Raw genomic sequence first — 23,032 nt, 5'->3', positions numbered from 1 at the left:
TCTCAATGTAGCCCTGGCTATCCTCAAACTTGTTCTGTAGACTAGGCTGGCCTCAAACTCAAGAGTTCTGCCTGCCTCTGCCTTCTGTGTGCTGAGATTAAAGGCATGAACCACTGCAGCCCAGCTTCTAGCCTCTATTTTAATGTCAAATTCTGATTGCTCACCAATGATAAATATAAAACTGACACTTGTAAGACTTATTATCACTAAGTCTAAGAGATGTGGTTTGTTTTTTGTTGTTGTTTTTGTTTTTATGGGGCAAGGTCTTACTGTGTCACCTTGGCTGGTCTAGAGCTCACTGTGTAGACCAGTTCTGTCTGCCTCTGCTTCCTGAGTGCTGAAATTAGGCATGAGCCACCATGCCCAACTTGGATTTTTTACCTAGACCATCATGTCCTCTGTAACATGTTGTTGAATATTAAAGTTTAATATTGATTTGTCTTTTAACTAAACAGTGGTTATTCCTAAACCAACTATATACCAAATCACTACACAGAAACTAGGATTTATTTAATTAACCTAATGCTGGGCAATAGTTATCTATCCTAAACCTTGAAGCCCACATCGTTTCCTCCCATTCAGATTTCCCACATTATACTTGGTTTTAGTCATATCTTAGGTCCAGTTCATCTCTCCTCGTGGTTCCAAGTTCTCTGTTCCTGAAATTTCCTCTCTTACTCCCCGCACTCGCTTCTTCTCCTCCCCTCCAGACCAGGATGTCCTACTCTATTCTCTCTATTGCTCAGCATTGGTTGGTTGTTTAATTGAAAATACAGAGAACAAATGATGGCATGTTTACACAAACTTGAGACAAGTGATGCCTAGAATAAACATCACAATGCAATGTCCAGATTGAAACCAGGTAGTGGGTAGAGAAATCAGCATTTGAATGAACAGGGGTAAATTGTATACATTCCACAAGAATATTATACCAATGGTGACAAAAGATTGTTACATTGCTTCCTTCCAAGTAGGTATTCCTTTTATTTATTTATTTATTTTTTTTCTTACTTTCTGGAACTTTGAGTATGTTCTGAAAGGCAGGGGTGATAGGGGCATCTTTGACTTATTCCTGACTTAGCAGGAAAGTGTCAGGTTTTCACCATTAAGTATGATAGCTGTAAAGTCCATTTGTTCTGGGTTTTAGTGTTTTATGAGACAGTAGTTCAAGCTGGCCTTGAGCTCTCCATTCTGACTCAGCCTCCCAGTGCGTGAGCCTCCACACCTAATGGTGTTTGTACCTATTCTTCCCTTTTAAACTCTACAAAGCACCTCCAGCACTTTGTCAGATCCTGCCTCAATTTTCCCAATTTTTTTTCCCTCAGTGCTGTGATTAAGTTGTGATTCTCTGCACCCTCTCATGTCTCTTGGGTGGTTCTGTTACATTACTTTTGTAGTAGGCCTAGGAGTTACTGATCTTAGTTTATAGAGATTTTTATTTTTTTAAAATTTTTATTTATTTGTATGTGTGTTCATATGTATGTATGTTAGGTACCCATGAGCCATGTTGTGCATGTAACAGTCAAAAGACATCTTTTTAGAAATGGTTCTCTCCACTGACTGTGGGAGCCTGTGGTTGACCTCAAGTCCTCAGACTTGCAAGGCAAGAGTTTTTATTGTCTTCTCAGTGGTCTAACTGGCACTTACTTGCTTTATGTATGGAAAGTTGACTTTTAAGCTCTTTTTGTTGTTGTTGTTGATAATTCACATTTAATGGTGAAAGACTTACATTTACCACATATGTTTTTTAAAATATTTTTTTATTTTTAAATACTTTTATACATTCACTTGTATCCCAGCTGTAGCCCTCTTTACCTCCCAATCCTCCCCTCCCTCCCTCATCTCCTCCCTGCCCCCTTCTGAGTCCACTGAGAGGGGGTGTCCTCCTCTCCTTCCATCTGGCCCTAGCTTATCAGGTATCTTCAGGATGGTTACAATGTCCTTTTCTGTGGCCTAGCAAGGCTGCTCCTCCCTCAAGGGGGAGGGGAAGCTCATGAGTTCATATCAGAAACAATTCCTGTCTCCCTTACTAGGGAACCCACTTGAATACTGAGCTACCATGAGCTATGTCTGAGCAGGGGTTGTAGGTTATATCCATGAATGGTTCTTGGTTGGATAAACAGTTTCATAGAAGACCCCTGTGCTCAGATATATTTGGACCTTGTGGGGCTCCCTGTCCCCTCTAGGATATACTAATTCCTCCTTCCTTCATATGATTCCCTACACTCTGCCGAAGGTTTGGTTATGGGTCTCAGCATCTGCTTTGATACACTGCTAGGTAGAGTCTTTCAGGTGCCTTCTGTGGTAGGCTACTGTCCTGTTACTTGTTTTCTCCTATTTCCAATGTCCATCCCCTTTGTCTTTCTAGATGAGGATTGATCATCTTATCCCTGGACCTCTTTCTTGTTTATCTTCTTTAGGCGTACATATTTTAGTATGTTTATCCTATCTTATAGGTCTATATAAGTGACCTTTATACCATGTGTGTCTTTCTGTTAAGCTCTTTTATGGTACACCAAAAGCCAGGAGTCTCACAGCTTAAAAATTGTTGTTTGAGGGCTAGAGGTACAGCTCAGTCAGTAGAGGGCTTGTCTGACATGCACTGGATTTTATTCCCAGAGCCACATGAAACAGGAAGAGTGGTACATGCCTGAAATATTTGTGAGGTGGGGGCAGGATGATCAAGAGTTTGGGGCCAGCATGTTAGACCCTGTCTCAATTAAAGTGTTGCCTGCAAAGAAAAAGCATTACAAGTATATTCTCTTGTTTGAGGAAGAGAATTGTATTTATTATATAATTTTGTACAATTGAATTCTCAGCTCAAGCATCACCATCCCTGAAAATTGTTTTTTCGTTACTTCGCTTTTTAATTTTTTCTTTAATACTCAAATTTTTCTGAAATCCTTTTGACTAAAGCCATTGCAGTAGGAGAGGATGAGCAGCTGCTAGCTGCACTTGGGGCTGCGTCTCTATCTCCAGCTTCATGCTGCATATGACATCATCTTTGCTGCCTGATCTTCCTATGACTTGAAAAAAGTAAGTTTTTTTTTTTTTTTTTTTTTTGAGACAGAGTTTCATGTAGTCCAGGCTGCTTTTAAACTCCACTATGTAGCCAACAGTGAACTCCTTCTGATCCTCTGGCCTCCCCTCCTGAGTGCTAGGATTGCTCCTGTGCTCAGTTACCCTTGGTTAATGTCCTGGGGTGGAACATGGCTTTTTGCAGATTAGGGCAGCCCTCCACAAATTGAGCTGCATTTCTAGCCCCTAGGATTTGAACATTTTATCTTATTTAGTAAAGTCAGAAAGCAGATGTCACTTCTCTCATCTCTTTTTCTTTTTAGTAAATTGTCTTTGTTAATTTCACAGATAATGATTAAATTCTTTAGAAAAAGCAGCATCACTGTGATAAAGCAAATGCCCATTGAAAATACAGTGTACTTGTTGATAGGTACTGGATGTTTCTCATGCAGTTATTCTAATTCTCCTTTTCTCCTTGTTTGTGACTGGTTTTATTTTCTCAGATGCTAAGACCTGCTAAGATCTTGTGATTTGTAACTTTCCAACCTTTATTGAGTAATTCTAGTTTTCTGTCTATCAGACATGCAGCTCACATAGCAAACTTTTCCTGCTTACATACTAAGTGCAGCTCACTTGACATGATGCTGCTGTGGAACAGCTTCTCTCCGTGTTATCCAAAGTATACATTACCCTTGACAGTCACATGATCTAGGCATGGGAGGAACAACTCTGGAGGATTTTTCTTGTATATAAAGATAAGATGATGGGGCTGGAGAGATGGCTCAGAGGTTAAGAGCACTGGCTGCTCATTGAAAGGTCCTGAGTTCAATTCCCAGGAACCACATTGTGGCTCATGACCATCTATAATGAGATCTGGTGCCCTCTTCTGGCATGCAGATGTACATGCAGGCAGAACAGTGAATACATAATAAATAATAAATAAATGAATCTAAAAAAAAAAGATAAGATGTTATAAAAGAGAAAGAGAACATATACACTAGTTTATACCAGAGTTCAATCCCCAGAACTCATGAGAAGGTGGGAGGAGAGAGCACTCCACAGAGTTTACCTCTGGCTGATACAGTGTATCTTGGCTCGAGTGTACCCCCCACCCCAATACACACACATGGGGAGAGTAGGGGAACGAAGGGGAAGGGAGGAATCGCTTCAGCTGGAGATGGCAACATATACATGTAATCACAACACTCCAGAGACCAAGACAGGGGGATCAAGAATTTTAAGACCAGGGGTACATAACAAGACCTTATCTCAGATAACTGGGGATGGGGGAGAAAGAAAAGTAATTATCTTACAAGTCTGTAAGCACAGGCGTCTTTTGGACAGAACTTCAGACCATAAGCTTGGAGTGGTGATCAGCAGGGGGCCAGAAGACCCGGTGTGGCTGAGCACCTGGTGTTTGTTCTTCAGAACAAGAATAAGCTCTGTGTTTTCAGTGGCGGAACAGGACGAGGAACACACTGGCAGAGTCACAGGGCATGAGAAATTATGTGGCACTCAATTGAAACTGTTGAGGGAGACTGCAGCAAGTGGCAGAGCTCTGACAGGTGTATGTGAGGCCTGGTGTTCCATCTCCAGCAGAATGCACAGCTCCTGTGGCTCATATACTTGTCCTGGAGCACAGTTTGGTCATGTGGGGATTGCTGAACCCTGGCTTAGAATAGCTTAATCATCTCTTTTTGTATGTGTGTGTTTATGAGCATGTGTGCTTGTGTGGAGGCCAGAGGTCAACATCAGGTCCCTCTCTCAGTTCTTCACATTAAAACTTTTATACAACTAGTTTTTCTTTAAGAATTGTATTATTTAGTGTGTGCATATGAACACATGTTTGTTGGGGGACTGGACTCAGAAGATGCTTGTGTGGTAAGCAGTTTATGAACTTATCTTCCCAGCTCCTAGTTAATTACATTCTAGCTCACCTAGTGCAACTCTGCTTTTTTTCTTTCTTTCTTTTTCTTTTTTTTTTTTTTTTTTTTTTTTTTTTTTTTTTTTGGTTTTTCAAGTCTGGTTTCTCTGTATAAGTCTGGCCACAACTTTGCTTTATGAATAATACATATATCACCTTTTTTTTTTTTTAAACAGAATCTTACCTTGTAGTCTGCTGGCCTTGAACTTGTTTTGTGATTCTCCTGCTTATGCCTCATCAGTGTTATTTGTATGAATATTTAACAAAGCCTCAAAATACAATAATGAATTAACAAATACCTAGTAAACAACATTCAGTGAATCAATACTGTTGAATTTCTATTTACTTGGTTCTCTTCTAGTAAGTGTGAATATGTTTGTTTTGGGAGTACTGAGGTGCTGGCAGCTGAACCCATCTTCTTCCCTTCTGAGTGCTGGAATTACAAGTGTCTGCCGAGTTTATAATCAGCAGAGACAGCTGAAAGATGTGAAGTTTAGGAAGGAGATTGTGATGAGATGTCTTGTCGCTTTACTGTGTGGTCATTGGGCATGGCAGCAAGTGTCTTTGCTCACTGGGCCATCTTGCCACTCTCCATCTCCATTCAGGATGACTAGAAAGAGGAGACTGTGGGATGATTAGGAGTGCTGCTGTTTCCCCAATGCGAGGAGAGTACTTACGTCACCAGTCTTCAGGCTCCTGACAGGTGCTTGAGAGAGAATCCTTAAAGCAGCTCGAGGGCTACAGCTTGGTTTCTTACTGTGTGCTGTTTGAAGGAGGAGGATCCAGACCCAGACATCGTTACACACACCCCACATTTCCCTAGATTTATGTGTTCTGTTGCCTGGAAAGTGAAGATACTAATGAGGGTGCCCGAAGATGCAGCTGTCAGTGAAGACATTGTTGAAATGAAACTAAACTCAAATGGCTGCTGGATTTTGATGGATGACTACATCTCTTCTGGAACGATATCCTCTGTGGCCATTCTGTGCCTGTTTTTTTTTTTTTTTTCATGTGGTGCCTCTTCTCTCTTGGCTTTTTTCCAGTTACAATCACTGGTGACTTCTCTGTGCAGTGGCATTGGAATATTTCCATGTTTTCTTGGCCCAGGAGGGATGATGACAAGGTTTTATAGGGTCTAGCCAACACAGTAGCAAGACATAGGCCACAGTCTGGAAAAGGCAGCAAGTGCAGAAAATCCCAAGATATTGGCATTGCTGTTCCTGGACTCCCTGCTGGCCCTCCTCAGAATGAATTATGTGGGAACATTTGATGAATATCTTCTAAGCATACAGCACTAAGCAAGATGCCTATTTGGTGCATTTGAGGAAGGGGAATGAATATTCGGTCCTGAGCTCATTCCTATGAATTCTGAATGGGCCCTGTTCTTATTATAGGAAATATTTATCTGCATTTATACCTAGGGGTCTGTTCATTTTCTTTTGTGTGTTATTCATTGAGTCAAGTTTTGGTTCTTTTTAGATTCTTGTGTGTGTGTGTGTACATGAGTGTGTACATGCTCACATGTGGATGGGTTCCGTGTGCATGTGGAGGTCAAATTTCATGTTGAGTATCTTACTTGATGGCCGCTTCACTTCATTTATTTTTCAAAAATATTTAAAACTTTTTTTTATGTAGCCAGGTATGGTGGTGCACACCTGTAATTCCAGCTCTTGGGAGGCAGAGGCAGGTAGATCTCTGAGTTCAAGGCCAGCCTGGTCTACAAAGCGAGTCCAGGACAGCCAAGGCTACACACAGAGAATCCCTGTCTCTAAAAAAAAAAAAAAAAAAAAAAAAAAAATTATGTGTCTTAGCATTTGTTTGAATATATGTATGTGAAACATGTGAGTGACTGATGCCTATGGAGGCCAGAAGAGTGCATCAGATCCCCTGGAACTGGAGTTTAAAATGGTCATGTTCTACCATGTGGTGCTGGGAACCAAAACTGGGTCCATTGCAAGAGGAGAAAGTGAGCTTAACTTTTGAGATAGGTCTTTGATTAAACTCAGAGCTCAGCATTTACTAGTAGGCTGGCTGGCAGTGAGCTCAGGGTTTCTCCTGTCTCCAGGTCTCTAACATGGGGACTACAGGTGTGTACCATTGCACCTGGCATTTTTATGTAAGCTCTGGGGATCCAAACTCAGGTCCTCATGCTTAAACAGCACTACCCACTGAGCCGTTGTAGTCTCCATTGTTGTTTGTTGTTGTGAAATATGAACAGCATGTACATAACTGGTATTATATACATTCATGTACATTCATGTGATTGTGAAAGACACATTCATGTGTCTGTTCCCACTACACAGGTGCCTGAATTCTTCCTGTCTGTATGGTTCTGACCATTCTAGCTATCTCATGTAAGTGGAATGTATGGAAAAGGTTTGTCTTTTTGTGTGGTTTGTTTCACTGAGTGTATTTTTGGTGTTATCCCATCGTGTGGAATGGATAAGAATTTCATTTATTATTATGACTGAATATTATTAGTTGTGTGGTTTTAATTAAATGTGGAAAAAAAAAAACCAGTAGTAGAATATAAATCTTGACCCGAGATGGTGAGGGGACACATCCTCTTTGAAGTAGATTACTGTTTCAGCACCAGGCTTGAGACTGAGGAGATGGTCTATTGGTTGGGTAAAGTGCTGGCTGGGGTTATTAGTTACTTTCTGTTGCTGTGATAAAACATCATGTCCAAAAGCAACTTGAGGAAGAATGTTTCTTCTGATTGCAGTTCCAGAGGCTTGGTTTCTATAATGGCAGGGAGTGCATGCAGGAAGCTGGCAGGGCACACTTCACCTGCACACAGAAACCAGCCAGCAAGCTGGAAGTGGGGAAGGCTGTTAACTCTCTAAGCCCACCCCTACTGATATGCTTCCTACACCAAGGTTCCAAATATCCTAAGGGTTCCATCACCTCTATGAATATTGCCACCAACTGGGATTGATCGAGTGTTCAAATACATGAGCCTTTAGGGGACATTTTTCATTCAACCCACCACACTGTGTAAGTATGAGGACCTCAAGTTCACTTCCCCACATAAAACCAGGACATGACAATGTATGCCTGTGATTATAGTGCTGGGGTGAAAAGACAGATGGATCCCTCAAACTTTCTGGCCAGACAGCATAGCCAGAACGATGGGTCCCAGGTTCAGTGAGATTCTGTCTTAAAACATGAAGCAGAGAGTGATGAAGAAGACATCCAGCATTGACCTCTGGAATCCAGGTGGCCATGTCTTGCGCACTGGCTGGTTTTGTGTCAACCTGACACAGAGAAAGGAGCCTCCATTGAGGAAGTGCCTCCATGAGATCCATCTGTAAAGCATTAATGATGAATGGGGGAGGGCCCAGCTCATTTCGAGTGGTGCCATCCCAGGGCACCACTCCTGGTTCTACAAGAAAGCAGGTTGAACAAGCCAGGGGAAGCAAACCAGTAAACAGCACCCCTCTATGCACTCTGCATCAGCTCCTGCCTCCAGGTTCCAGCTTTGTTTTGAGTTCCTTCCCTGACTTCCCCCAATGATGGACCATGATCTGGAAGTATAAGCCGAATAAACCCTTTCCTTTCCAACTTGCTTTTTGGTCATGGTGTTTTGTTGAAGGAATGGAAACCTGACTAAGACACACAGCAAGCCCAATAGCACATAGCACACACAACACATACCCCCCCCCCCCACACTCCTGGCTGAAGGAAAGCATGATGGGTAGGTACCCTTGTGGCATTGGGATCTGATTATTATATAAATGTTAGAGAATTGGCATAAAAATAAACAAGTCAGTAGTACTATGAAGGTGTGATAGCTTTAAAAAGGACAAAATTCCAGCCATGAAATCATTTTGGAATCAAGGCTGAGTATTATTGTCAAAAATTAAAAGCTAGGGAGAAAGGTTCTAGTTAGAAATCCAGCAAAATTCCAATTACTCTGTTTTTAGATTGTCATGACTTTCAACTCACAAGGCATCCTTGAGCATGATAATGTTCTTTCTTCCAAAAAGCCTTTTGCTTACTTGACATCTAGCCACACACACCTTCACAGAGGGAAGATGGTTCTCTGAGCTGGACCATGGAGACATAAGTGTATGTCACAATGCATAAAGCACTATTGAAGGCATGTGCCCTGTGGCTGCGGCTGAGGGTTCACTCTTGTCTAATGAGGTGAAAATAGCATAGTTGATAGCATGTGGCAGTCTGCCTTTTAGCTTGCAGGGAGCTGTTCCTAGCCCAGCTATTATTTGGACAGCTATTGTTTGTTCATATGTAGACATTCTGTTGCCTGAGGGTATCTGATTTGTTTTTTTAACTTTTAGATGCCATCGTCATGTTGGAGAAGTTGGAGTGGAGAGATGGGCTTCTTCCTCCCTCTCTTACATCCTTTTTCTCCATTTGTTACTTTGACATAGCCAGCAGTCAGGGTTTGGATGCCCAACCTCCCTAAGGCCCCAGGCCGAGAGTCAGTTAGGCTGCCATCTCCTGTGAGATGCTTCTGCCGACCTGCACTTTCTTTCTGTGAGCCTTCTCTTTCCTCTTGTGTACTGTTATGAGTACTGTCTGCGGGAAGGTGACCAGACAGGAAATAGAAAATGAATGTGGTAACAAAGCTTAATGAGCACTTGTTCTTTCCAGGGCAGCTATCTGCAGAAACATCACTGGGTCAGCTCTGAGAGAGCAGGCCTCCAGGCTGGCATTCCAGGCTTAGGGGCAAAGAAGTCTCTTAGCCAGCAGCTGCCAGACAGTAAAGCAGTAATAGCCATGCCTGGAGGCAGGATTTCTGGGGAAGAAACTTGGCAACAGATTGAGCTGCCATCAGGCCTTCTCAGATGCCAGCTCTCGAATGGTACCATGTGCAGCCTGCAGGAAGGGCAAGCACAAGCTTTCTAGCCCTGTCAGCACAACCTCCTGTCTCCACGGCCTTATCCCCCACCCCCTGCTCTGTGTTTTTCTTGCTACTTTTCAAAATGGAAAGCCTTTGTAGGAAGGGGACTTCCCTTTGCATTTTGCATATTGAGGTGCTCAGCAGAACTGCCTGGCATCATATTTGTATATATCAGTTTTAATTCACTCTAGGTCATTTGGCCTTACCAGCAGTTTTAAACTTGATAATACTTGCATCAGCAGTGAGGTGCAGGCCAGCCGTCCAAAAGCGTAATCCTAAGTGATTACTTGCAAAAGGTTTTATAGCCTCCATTCCCTTGTTGTTTGTCACCTCCCTAGGTTAGGCCAGGCTATAAACAGACCTCTCACATGCTCCAGCAGAGACCTGCAGGTGGTTGGGGAGCAGAATGAGGGAAGTCTCTTTTCTCTTTTTACAAAAAAAGCCATCCCTGTCAGTAGAGATGGGGACTCTAGCTCCTTCTGGTGGCATGAAGCACTTTGGTATTGTTTGAGTGGCATGTTGACAGGGTGAGAAGTCATATCTGTCGTCTGCTGTGTACACAGCCTTTTGCACTTTGCTTATGGATGCTGCTGCTGATAGGATTTGCTTCTCTCCCACACTCTGTCCTTGGCTTTGCTCCTTGGCTCTGAGGTGCCAGGCTTTCTGTGAGAACATCATGTCCTCTTTTTATTGGCTATTATTAGCTATTGTTATTGACTCTCACACTATGATCACTGAAGTCTGAGGTTTCAGATGAAAAGTAGTCTGCCTGCCCAGAGTTAGTGCTGAATTTGAAGATGATTCAAAGATGGCAAATCCTTGCCAACAACAATACCTTTTATTCTGAAGTAGATGTGTTGCTGTTCCAGTCTTTAGAAGTATTGTACCTCCATGTGACCAGATTGTGGCTGTAAAGATTCCTAGTAAACCTTCTGTTTTTCTCCTTTTACGGAAAGTGGTGTTTTTTTTTTTTTTGTTTATTTCTGGAATGATCTTTCGGAGATTGCTGTCAGAGTGGGCTCTAGTTTGGCTCTGGAACGTCCTGTAGACTCCTCCTATATGTTAAAGCCTTGATCCTCCAGCTGTGGCGCTATTTGTTGGAAGTATATCTGTGGCCTGTGTGTGTAGAGGTAAGAGGACAATTTGTCTTGATTCTGTTCTCTCCTTCCACCAATGTGGATCCCAGGGATTGAACTCAGGTCATCAGGTTTGGTGTGCAAGCTCCCTTGACTACTGAGCTATTTCACCTATCCTGGTGTTAAAGATGTTTCTTTTTGTTCTTTTTTCTTGAGACAAGATCCCAGGCTAGCCTCAAAATTTTCTGTGTTGCCAAGGATGGGCCAGAACATTATGGCAGCAAAGGAGTATCCCTGAGGTTGTCCACCAAATGCTGGACAGGAACCAGAGTGAAGCAAGAGGCCAGGGACCATGAATAATCTTTAGAGACATGATTCCAGTAACCCACTTTTTCTTGTTATAACCCCATATCCTTGATATTTCAAGGACCTCCCAAAATGGTACCTACAACTCAGAACTCAGTATTGTGGGGCATTTCATAGCCAAGCTTAACCACCCTGAAAGATGTGAACACTTGGCTGTGAGCATATGCATATAGCCTAAGGGTGGAATTTCCTCCCAAGTTGGCATCCTTGGCTATAGATTTGTTATTCTACTCAAGAGCATGTACACTGCATCATGGTCACAACCTTCTGTTGTCAGTATATGAAGCCTGATACTAGGCGCTCTTAAATTTATCTTGGTGTTAGTGGTCTTAGCCTGTCTCTGTTCTTATCTTTTAAGTGAGAATATGTGTAGCTGTGGTTCTCAGCACAGTTTTTGGAAGGGTTATTGGTTAATGAGCTGGGATTTGTAAGATACTTTTACATCCCTAGATGAAAGGTGTTATTTAACCACAGCAAAGCTTTGTGCTGGGAGTGCCTTCCCAAGGCACTTATCACACTGTCTTCAGTTATCCTGTTACCTGCCCTCCTGTGCATTCGGGGATGTAGGTGGCTAAGTGCTGTGATTAAGTATCAAATAGTACCGATACTGTTACTTTTATCTGTAAACAAGGTAATTGTGTTAAAGTAGAAGTTGGTAAAACAGTAAGAAAGACAAACACTGGGGAAACTTCCTTAGCATACCCCCCTTCCCTGTAGGCTTACAAGTCTAATCACATGTGTGAAAACAAGAGAAAGCACCCTTCCTTAGGGAGAGAGACCAGCACAACTTTAACCCTCTCATCAGTCCGACCATTTAGCCCATCTCTAGTTGTACCGAATACATTAGAAAGGTTAGTTTATGTTATGGGTACCAAGAAGGACTCATAAAGTTATGTGGGACTTAAACGATGGGTGTTGCCTGCGTGCCCACCACCTGTCCTCCTGTTTTCCTGTCTTCCCACTTGCCCTCCCTCTCTTTTTCTCCCTCCCTCCTCACTCATTCCTTCCTTCAGTCCTTCCCTCCTTCTATCCTTCCATTCCTCCATCCCTTTCTTCCTTAGTGCTGGGGAGTGAACATAGAGTGTCACACTTTCTAGGTGAGCTATTCAACCACTAATCCCATCACATACTTAAAATTTCCATTGTGAATTTTAAAACTGAATTTTCTCTTACTTCAATCAAAGTCACAAAACCCATCCAGCACAGAAGCACATTTTCTTAAAACAGGAATCTTTGGGCCAGCCAGTAAAAGCACTTGCCACAAAAGCCTGGTGGCCTGAGCTCAGCCCCTGAAACCCAAAATAGGGGAGAGTTATCCTCTGAGTCTCACATGGCTCTGGCACATGCATGCTTCCACTCTAGCACACACCTACATGCAATACTAATAAGTTAATTTTTTTTTAAATTTATGAGTGAAGTGTGTGTGTGTGTGTGTGTGTGTGTGTGTGTGTGTAGGTCAGACTCCCTTGAGAGTCAATTCTCTCCTACCCTTTTATAGGTTCTGGGCTTGAATTCAGGTGGTCAGGCTTTAAACAGCAAGTGCTGCTACCAGCTAAGCCAGCTCACTTTCCCATAAATAAACTTTTTTTTTTTTTTTTTCAAAAGAAAAAGGACTATGGAACACTGTTTTGTCTGAGACTGAAGAAGGAGCAGGAAGCCTGGCAGGATTGTTCTGCACTGGGGACTGGCCTTCCTTTCATTTGTACCTTGAGGTTTACAGATGTGAGAGGCTCCTCTCAATTTTCCTCCACTCCCAAGATTTCCAGGTTCTTCCCATTTGTAACTCTTTCTGGTATTTGATGGTTTTGTCACCAGTGGGATAAAGGAGTTGAAGGTCCAAGATGAAATGCCACAGTTAGCCCTTCCATCTTGCCTTTTGTTTTCTTTCAGTGTATACCACTATGTTACTAGAAATCAGTAATTCCCTCTGTGCTCTCCTGAGGAAACAAACATGTACGGACTGAAAATAGTGGTTCCACAGACCATGTGAGCATGGGGCAGCAGGCTGCTTGTAATTATTTTCTACAGGACTATCTGTAGCCCAAGCTCATTTCAACTTGGCAGTCTTGTACATGCCCCATCCCCAGTGCTGGGATTGCAAAAGTGTGTCGTGATGCTGGGTGGGGGATTCAGTTTTCTTTTTTGAGACATTGTCTCTCTATGTAGCCCTGGCTGTCCTGGAACTCAGTATGTAGATCAGAATGATCTTGAGCTCACAGAGATCCACCTGTCTCTGCCTCCCAAATGCTGGGATTAAAGGTGTGTGCCACCACACTGGGCATAAACCCTTGATATCGACCTTAAACTGTTTCATCCCAGTGGCTCTTAATTCTCAATTCTGTTCCTCACACATGATATCTGAGGAACAACAGTTGAGATTGTCTTCTAGCCTTTATACACACCTGCACCTCAATACACATCAACGAATTTTTCTTTTTTTGAAGTTTTTAGACAGGGTTTCACTATGTAGTCTTGGCTGTCCTGTGTAGACCAGGCTGGCTTCAAACTCATAGACATTCACCTACTTCTGCCTCTGAAGTGTTGGGATTGAAGACATGTGCCATGTTTCCTGCAAGAATTTAATTTTTGCTGATTCTTGGAGTACACAGTACAGGATAGCAGTGTCAACATCACAGTTTTCAAATGCCGCACTGACTTAGGTATTAGAGTGCTCTCTTAGATTATCCAGGTTTGTCCTTATTGTTGGCCAGGTAGGAACAAACACTGGCAGTCTTAAATTTCATTTTCAGTTCTTGCCAAATAGTCAGTTGTTTTGCTTGCTGTTCCTTATCCCTTTATAGTAAGTTTTGGGTTTTTTGTTTGTTTGTTTGGTTGGTTTTTGTTTTTTCGAGACAGGGTTTCTCTGTGTAGCCTTGGTTGTCCTGGATTTGGTTTGTAGACCAGGCTGGCCTTGAACTGAGAAAAATAGGTCTGCCTCTGCCTCCCTAAGTGCTGGGATTAAAGGCACCATCATGACTGGCTCTTTACAGAAAGTTTTTAAGAGCAGCTCCCACAACTGCAGAGCTGTGTGTGTGTGTCAGGGGAGTGCTGTGGGAGAGAATCGCTAAGGCTTCAGAATCCCCAGGGGCATTGTTATAAAACAGGAAGAGAAAAAAACCCAACATGACTGAAATTCTTTGACTAGATTCTTTTGTATTTAAATTTCCCATCAGAGCTACTATTTTCTAAACAACAGAATACTTTCTCTTCCTGTTCTTCATGAATTGCCTTAAGTTCAAAAGAGCAATTGAGTTTTTTTCTGCTGCTTTTGAACTTGTAGTTAAAGCATTTTCTTCTGTCTCTCCTTTTCATTTAGGTAACTAATCCAATGGAGCAATTTAGTTGATTTGTATTTATTTTCATCCAAAATGTAATTAAAAAATTTTCAGCTGAACACCAGCTGGCCCATAAACCAGGTTCAGGGAAAGAGATTACTGCAAGCTTTTGACAGTTTGGCTAGGCCTTCCTGAGACCTCTGTTTAAGGGGAGCTGCCCACAGTGAGGGATTAAAGGGCTCAAATTCTAGAGAGACTTCCTGAGGAGAATCTCAGTTTTCTACATTACACGACAGGAAAAGATAGATTTCTTTCCTCTCGCTAGGTCCTAGTCCCAAACTGGAACTCTTCCTCTGGGAACTGAAGAACCAATAATAGAACTACATTCTGCAGTGAGGAAGCAGATTCTTGGCCAAGAATGGGAAAATTGGAGGATCAATTTACAAATTAAGGACCGGAAGGTTACAGATACGAAGGAGGGCTGGAGAAGTTCCAGTGGTCTTGAGTTCAATTCCCAGCAACTACATGGTAGCTCATAACCATCTATGAGATCTGGTGCCCTCTTCTGGCTTGCAGATATACATGCAGGCAGAATGCTGAATAAATAAATAAATAAATAAATAAATAAATAAATCTTTAAAAAATAAAGGGAATATATATCTTTCCTTGGAGCTGTCTTTCCTTATATATCTTTTCCTTATTCAGCATGCAGGTGACATCTGAATATTAGAGGTGCTTACCATCTTGAGCTCCATCCAGTTGGCAGCCCACTGCAGGGCAGCCTCTGGACTGGGGGTGTTCTGTCTTCAAGGATACACAAGATTAGGTCAGATAAGCAGTACAGGGCTAGGGTAGGGTGATAAGTCAGGCCCCACCAACAAAAGGCAGATTAATAAGGGGAAAGTATACACATTCACTTAAGTTGTATATAATACAGGAGCCTCCAGAATGAAGTACACTTTGCTGCTTTTCTTCTTAAACATGATAAAGAGTAGAAGGTCAAGTAGAGATATAATTGGAGTATAAAATAATATGATGGGATGACAGTGAACAGGGAGGACTCAGTGGAGAGCAAAAAGAATTTTCCCTCCCTCTCTCAAGAGTTTAATCTTTAAATTTAATGGTAGCTGGATTGTTAGGGAGACAGAGCTCATGTCTGTTATGTGCACCCATCATGGGAGTCACAGGAAATATGAAATTTAGAGAGGAGCTTGCATGCCCAGAGGGCTGAATACCAATAGTGGCTGGCACAATGTTCCTCAGGACCAGGAGAAGGAGAGGAGGGAAGGAGAAGACCAGTCTGTGTGCAGCCAAGTGCAGATGAAGTCCTACAGGCAGTCAGTCCCCTTGCTGCCCTCAGAAACATGAAAAAAAAAAATCTATGTGGGCATAGTGAGGACTGTTCATCTCTTTTCCCTGGTGATACAATGTGACTGCGTTTTTACGTGGATCCATGGGAAGTGGACCTGACTGAGGGCAGGGAGGGAATGCAAAAAAGACAGGCAGTGGGTGCACACCTTTAGTCCCAGCATTCAGGAGGCAGGTGGATCTTTGAGTTGAAGGCCAGCCTGGACTACAAAGTGAGTTCAGGACAGTCAGGGCTGCACAGAGAGACTGTCTCAAAAGAATGAAAAAATAAAGGCAGAAAGGTGAACACACAAATAGAAAGCTGGGGTCAGGTGGACTGCGTTCTTAGATGGGGCCTCAGCACGTTGGAATCTTGGCTTCCCCAGGAAGGCTTTGCTGTCCTTCTGAGATGAGGCTATGGTATGGATGGGGTCCTCGACATGGCCATGCCTATATGAACACATTCACTCAGGACGAGGTGTGTCCTATCTTCACAAAGAATTTTTGTTTCTGATATGGGAGGTGAGTCTCTCCCAGAAGTGTCTTAGGACCTACTTCAGGGGAGAAGGGCTATGGGAGGAAGAGAAATCATCCTGCGCCCATCTTTCCTTAAATGCTAGAGTGCCATTTGTGGGATAGCCTGTCCTGAACCCCACTGGGTAAGTTATCACAGTTTTTCCAACATCACACTGAGCAGTAAGACGAGGGTTCAATGTAGCTCCTGCTTGTAGGGTTGTGAGGACACATTGTCCAGTCACGGTGCTGCTCAGTAAACGTTGACTTTTGCAATCTTCATTGGTATTGTTGTCACCACTAATGCAGTTTATGCTTCAACTTTATCTTTCAGCATATAATTGTATTGGTGTCAGGATACTGTTTTAAAAATCTTGTTATAAATGTCAGCTCATGAAATTTTAAATTGACATGTGAGCCCATCATAAAGTCAAAAGAAAAAAGTGATAACTTTTTACAAACAAATTACAAGGGCATACTTGTAATTCATAACAAAGGATTCATTTCCCTAATATGGCTGATTATAAAGCTCTTTGTGATAACATGCTTCCATGTGTTTAACCATGCTCCAGAGCACATGTCTAATGCATGATCACAGCCTGTCAGGGAAATCAGACTGGAGAAGGGCCTGAGACATTATAGCTGGAGAAATAGTTACAGACAGCTGTGTAGAATATATCTTTGTAGTGTTTTGCAGTGTGCAGGTGCCTGAGGAGGCCAGACAAAGTGGCTCCCTCTGAGAAGTGCGCTGACACCCTCCTGTGCCTGCTCGCCCTGGTTCCCATGTCTTCTCTGCACCCAGAATGTTCTCTGCTGCTTCCCATTTCAGCAGCCTGGGAAGAGCCCTTAGTGGTTCCCTCTGGCTAGTCCAAGGTCTAATTTGTGAACATAACCTCAGGGGCCTCTGTGGTGTATCTCTTCCTCCTTAGGTCTCCTTGTAACTTTCAGGACCCCCTGTAACATCTTAACTGCCTGGCCCTGCTCACCATGTTCATTCCTGCCTCAGAGCACTGTACCTTGTCTTGTACATGCCCTCAGGTCCAGCTCAGTTTTGGTCTCCTCCAGGCGGCTTTGCTGGCACCCATTCCTTAGTGTTCAGCATTTCCTCAGGTCCCACTGCGTTTCTGAAGCACAGAGTAGTTACTTTTGTTGTGGCCAAAATATGTGGCAGGATCACCATACAGTTGGAAAGGTTTTTGTTGGCTGCTGTTTCAGAGGTACAGTCACCGTTTTGATATAGGCATGGTATACATAGACGTGGGAATGTGAGCTTGAGCTTCTTTACATTACAGACCAGAAAGCAGAGAGTAGCCAGAACTCTAAGCTAGGCTGCAACCACAAGCTGGTGAATGTCATTCAAACATGATTTGGGGGTTCTGTGTTTTAGATTCAGAAATAATAGTCTGTACTCTCACCACACACTGAACATTTGCTGTAGAGTTTTGTTTGTTTGTTTGTATTTGTTTTGTACTGTTGAGACAGGATCTCATCTAGCGTAGGCTAGCCTCAAATTTTCAATCCTCCAGCCTGAGACTCCTGAGTGCTGGGATTCCAGGTATTCATCCAGGTAAACATTTTCACTGAAGTAGAGACTACATACCTACATGCACACAGAAACATATTCAGATCTGGGGGAAAGTAAGCAGGGTCTTTGGGTAAGACCACAGCCACAGCTTCCACACTTCTTCCTTCTGTCTGCTTCCAGAGGCAGAGCCACACTGCACATGTGCACGGAATGTCCATCATCAGTGCTAAGTGACACTCCTCATCAGGGGCTGAGCCTAGAGCAGATCCAGTCCCTGTAGACAAGAGACTAAGATATAGTCTCTAAGTTTCCATTACTGATGGGTTCTTTCTTGACAGCCAGTTAGAACTGAGATATGCTTCCCACTCCCAGCTTAATTAGAGCTAATACAGTTTTTGTTAAAAGTCCTCATCAGGGATTTCTTTATGCTAATTTATAGTTTAGTTTTAGCCTGCACACCAACATGTCATGTTTTTTTCCCTTTGTGCACTTGTAGAGACAGGCAGAGATCTATAGCATGAGTTTTTGTTGTCATTTTGCCCATCAGGTACATACTGGTCCCATGTAAACTTCTAGACACTATTACAGAATATAGTGGGATTCAGTTCCTCCTTCCACAAGGTTTATATTCTGATGAATCACTAGAAATGATTGATGGCACTAACAGCAAGGCTTCATACTAAAAATATAACAGTGACTAAGGAATAAAATAACTGAAAAATTATTGCAAGATCATCTGTCCCAAAGTTTTCCCAAACATTCAGAGAGAACAGGAACACTGAGGTAGGAAAGGCTATAAAGAAGGTTAGCCCGGGCTAAACACTTCTGTATGCAAAATCCATTTGATGGGATATTGTTATCAAAAGGCACGAGAGAAGGCAGAAAGTTAGAAAGGTAAAGTAAATGCAAATCATAGAGAATTGAGAGATTTTAGAAACATAAGAAACTCCTGATTCTCGAAAACAGTTTACAATTTACAAGGCATTTTTGCTTGTCTGTCTTACTGGATCTCTGCTCATTGTGATCTTTTATCCCATATGGGTTGGTGCAATGAGTGGTGTTAATGTACCCATTGTATTCACAGCCTGCACTGGCCTCAGAATGTGTGTTTCTTCTCCTCCTAATATTCTTGAGTACCCATTGACATCACATCTAGCTAATTTCATTATTACTACGTGCACTGCTTTTATTTATCAACCTGAATGCAGTGAGGTTTCTCTCGGGCAGATTGTGTCTCTGGGGGTCGTAGGCAGGTCACTTTAGCTCCTCGCTGTTATGTCTCCTTTACTTGGGACCATAAACACAGAGATGAGGTACAAGACTCTAGGACCCCCCCCAACACACACCATTTTCTTTGTCCCTCCTTTTGCCTCTTGGGTATTATGTATTTTCTATATCTAGAAGGCTTCAGTTTGCAAAGCTATAAATCTGTCAGTCTTGTTTATGTGCTTTTCACTTCAAACTAATGTTTAGCAAAGGGATTAGCAGATAACTATTTCAGCCTAAGGTTTTGTTTGTTTGTTTGTTGTTTTTTTTAACAAGAAGAGTGGGTATGGTTTGCACAGGGTGCCTGAGCCAGGACGCAGAGTTAATTGTGTAAATCAGAGCAGGAGAGAACTGCTCTCCTTTCAAAAAGACTATTTAGTGCAGCTCACAGCCTCCATGTAGATCCTTTGAGGGTCAAATTGATGTCATGTTGAAGAATAAATATTGATTTGACTTTGTAAAGTTAGCTTTTAATGAACCTCAGACATTTTTCTAGGCCACTAATTGCAGGAAGAAGAAAGGTGGCAGTGCCTGGAGTTTATGGGTGTGGGGGCTGGTTTAACGGTAACTGGAGAGACAGTTGCACTCATAGATTGTGTTCAGGGTTGTTTGGAACTTGTATTGAAAGGCTGGTTGGAGGTAGAGCAGAAACCTTCAGTTCAACCCCAGGGCCAAGAAGGAAAAAAAAGGAAGGATTTCTTGGGGTCTTTCTGACTGTAAACAGAGCAGTTCTTGCTTCCTGGAAGGTTAGACACTCCTCTCATCCCAGTTCTTTCCAGGTCTGACCTTGCCTAGCTTCTGAGATTAGATTGGGTGTGTTCAGGGCTGCATGGCCATAGACTACTTTTTTGGCAGCCCTAGTTCTTTAGGATGAATTTCAATGTCATTTCAGATTCTGCCTTCTGAATGTATGTTCACAAGGTCAGGTCCTTCCCTTCCACTGATGCTCTTGAAAGCACTCAGCATAGATGAGTGCAGTTTGGAACATTTCCTAGAGGATACTGGCCTGAGTATCTAACTGAAAGGCTTTCATAAGTATTCAGTGTTCCTCTGGTGGTATTGCACACTTGAGTATTGAAGTTTCCCTTTACTGGGTTGTCCCTATCATGTGTGGCTCTGAGCTTCTTACCCTGCATACGCTGTCAGTGCTCCTAGTAAGAGCTGTTGACAAGGTAGAGGAATGTGCCCTGTGGACTTTTGTGTTGCCCTAAGGAGATCTGATACTAAGGGGTCTTACTTGGTATAACTAGAAGTCAAAGGCATTTCCAAGCCCTGTGAGTCTAATGCAGCCCCAGAATATTTATTGCACACTCTTGTTATGTCTGCTCAGCACATGCATCTTTGCTATGACTTGTAGCTCTACTGTCTAGTGCATTTTCTCTGGGAGACTTTAGGATTAATGAGAAGAACTGGCTGTCCCTTCTCACTCCTCCCTCTTCCTCCTCTCTGGGATTATTATTGAGAATAAACACTGAGGAGAGAAGCTGGGGCGGGGAGATTGGGATTGTTGTGGTACAGTGTAGGCATACAGGATAGCGAACATTTCATCTCTAGCTCTCTTTGATTGCTTCCTTTGCAGAAGTTTGAGAACTTTTACTTTGGTTCCCTGAAGCTCAATTCCATTCACATCTCCCAGAGATTCTCAGTGGACAGCTTTGGAAACTATGCCTCCTGCGGACAAGTTGACTTCTCCTGAAATGGGTATTGAATGTAATAGAAGTGGAATGCCTTCCTAAGGTGGTGAGGAAGAGGATTTGGGTGTGGGAATTTGGATGATGTGCTGGTTAGCTTCTTGTCAACTTGATACAAGTATAATTATGTGGGAAGAGGGAACCTCAGTGGTGAAAATGCCTCTATGAGATTGGCCTATAGGCAAACCTGTTGGAGGGCCCAGCCCACTGCAAGCAGTGTCCTGGGCAGGTAGTCCTAGGAGGTGTAAGAAAACAGGGATATATAGGAAAACAGGGTGAGCCAGCCACGAGGAACAAGCCAGTAAGCCAAGTCTTTCTTGCCCAAGTTGATTTTGGTCATGGTTTTCATCTTAGCAATTTTAGGCTAGATGCTTATTGTCCTGGGTGGTCCCCCTAAATCCCCAACTCCACATTCCCTTTGATGGTCACCCACAGTCCACAGTATCTGCTAAGATGTAAGGGGAGCTTGCTCTATTTTGTGTGTTAGGAAGAAACACAAATAATGTGAAATTTACTATCCTCACCATTTTAACTGTGAGGTCTGGTGTTATTAAATGCATGTGTAACATTGTGCTGCTGTTAACACAACCCATTCACACATACAGCTTTTCACTTCCTAAAACTTGTAACTTTGCCTTTAAGCACTTCTCTTACCCCTCACTTCTGACAGCCCCTGGCAATTGTTTAACTTTCTGTTCGTGATTGTGACAGCTGAGTACCTCATGTAGGCAGAAGCACAGTGTTTGTCCTAGCATAATGTCCTCAAAGTTGACCATGCTGTATCATTTGACAGTCCTGCCTTCTTAAGGATGAATAATATCCCATTGTATGCAAACCACATTTTCTTTACCCATCCATCCACAACTGACCTTTGGGTTGTTTCCACATCTTAACTACTGTGAATAGAGCTGGTCCTGACCTGGGTGTGCAGATGTCCCTTCCATACCCTGTTTTCATCTCCCTCACTGGCCAGAGTCTTATCTTTAGCAGTCGTGATTAAATTTATGTTGCTTAATCTGTTTATTTTCATTATAAACTTAGTCCTTAAAAATATTTTGGAGTGGGGGGTACTGAGGATGTATCTCAGTTGGTAGAGTTTGAATAGCTTGCACAAAACTGTGGGTTAGATCCCCCCAGCACCATGTATCATAGTTTATGGTGGCCCATGCCTGTAGTCCCAGCACTCAGGAGGTAGAGGCAGGAGGAACAGAAGTTCAAGGTCATCCTTGGCTACATAGAGAGTTCAAGGCCAGCCTGGAATATCTAAGACCAAGCCTTCACCCCAAAAACAAAAGAACCCCAAGGGACTGGAGACCTGGACCAATGGTTAAGAGCACTAGCTGTTCTTCCAGAACACATGGGTTCAATTCCATGTGGAGACTCACAACCATCTGTAACTCCAGTTCTTGGGGATCTGACACTCTATAGACACTAGGCATGTAAATAGTGCCCAGACATAGATGCAGGCAAAATACCCATAACACATAAAATAAAAATAAATAAATATTAAAACAAGCAACAAAATTGTTGGAGTCCTGTTCTGTCACATCCATCTCAATCACTCTCTCCTGTTTTATTCTCAGGAGAGCAGCAGAGAACCGTGACTGTGGGCATCGTGAGTCCGGAAGTGTGGCAGCAGCAAGCACTCCGGCCTCCAGCTGACTGGCAGAGAAGGGAGCTCCAAACCATGCTCCTCCCTTCTGGTTCTCACTCCTCATCCCTTTCTTTCTTGTTCCTCATTCCTTATCCTCCATGGCTCCTTTCTGTGACGTCTGCTCCTGAGCTCTGTGTTGAGATCTGTGCTGCAGAGCTTCACTTCTCCATGAGGTGGCACAGACCATTTGCAAATAAATGAGTTTTCCAGGTTACTGTGCTGTCCTTAATTTTGCCAGGCAGCTGTGGTCTGCGCACTGTCATCAGTGTGTTGGGGCTCCAGGGCTTCAGTACTGACTGACTTAGCTGTTGTGTTTACCAAGGTCTCACTTATTAGTGCATCCAGGTCAGCTTTCCCAAAAGGCTTTCTGCTGGTGACAGTCAGGTTTTATGTCTCCCCTCCAGCTGTTACATAGGACATGGCTTTTCCTTTGACCCCAGAGCTTCTCTCTCCAGCTATCGGAGAGAGCCTTGTCCATTACAGTGAACATAACTTTTTTGGTGTGTCAGG

At 42.9% G+C, this 23,032-nt stretch overlaps 1 protein-coding gene across 5 annotated transcripts in view; it reads left to right on the top strand.

Annotated features, from left to right (window-relative positions):
- The window catches only part of Ascc1 (activating signal cointegrator 1 complex subunit 1), an 86,129-nt gene extending 63,393 nt beyond the window's left edge, over nucleotides 1–22,736 (top strand). The window contains exons 10-11 of one of the 5 annotated variants that reach the window (XM_060369502.1): nucleotides 20,757–20,887; nucleotides 22,452–22,736. In XM_060369502.1, the coding sequence (XP_060225485.1) occupies nucleotides 20,757–20,873 (117 nt within the window). In that variant the 3' untranslated portion in view covers nucleotides 20,874–20,887; nucleotides 22,452–22,736. Of the gene's footprint in view, nucleotides 1–14,851; nucleotides 15,041–20,756; nucleotides 20,918–22,451 lie in introns of those variants that run through there. The other 4 variants (XM_021643476.2, XM_021643473.2, XM_021643475.2 and 1 more) reach the window with 4 other exon arrangements.
- Nucleotides 22,737–23,032: the final 296 nt, after the last annotated feature.

Source organism: Meriones unguiculatus, chromosome 16, assembly GCF_030254825.1.
Source record: "Meriones unguiculatus strain TT.TT164.6M chromosome 16, Bangor_MerUng_6.1, whole genome shotgun sequence".
NCBI classification, from domain to species: domain Eukaryota; kingdom Metazoa; phylum Chordata; class Mammalia; order Rodentia; family Muridae; genus Meriones; species Meriones unguiculatus.
Note: the sequence above shows the minus strand (reverse complement) of the source record. Positions and strands in the feature narration are given on the sequence as shown.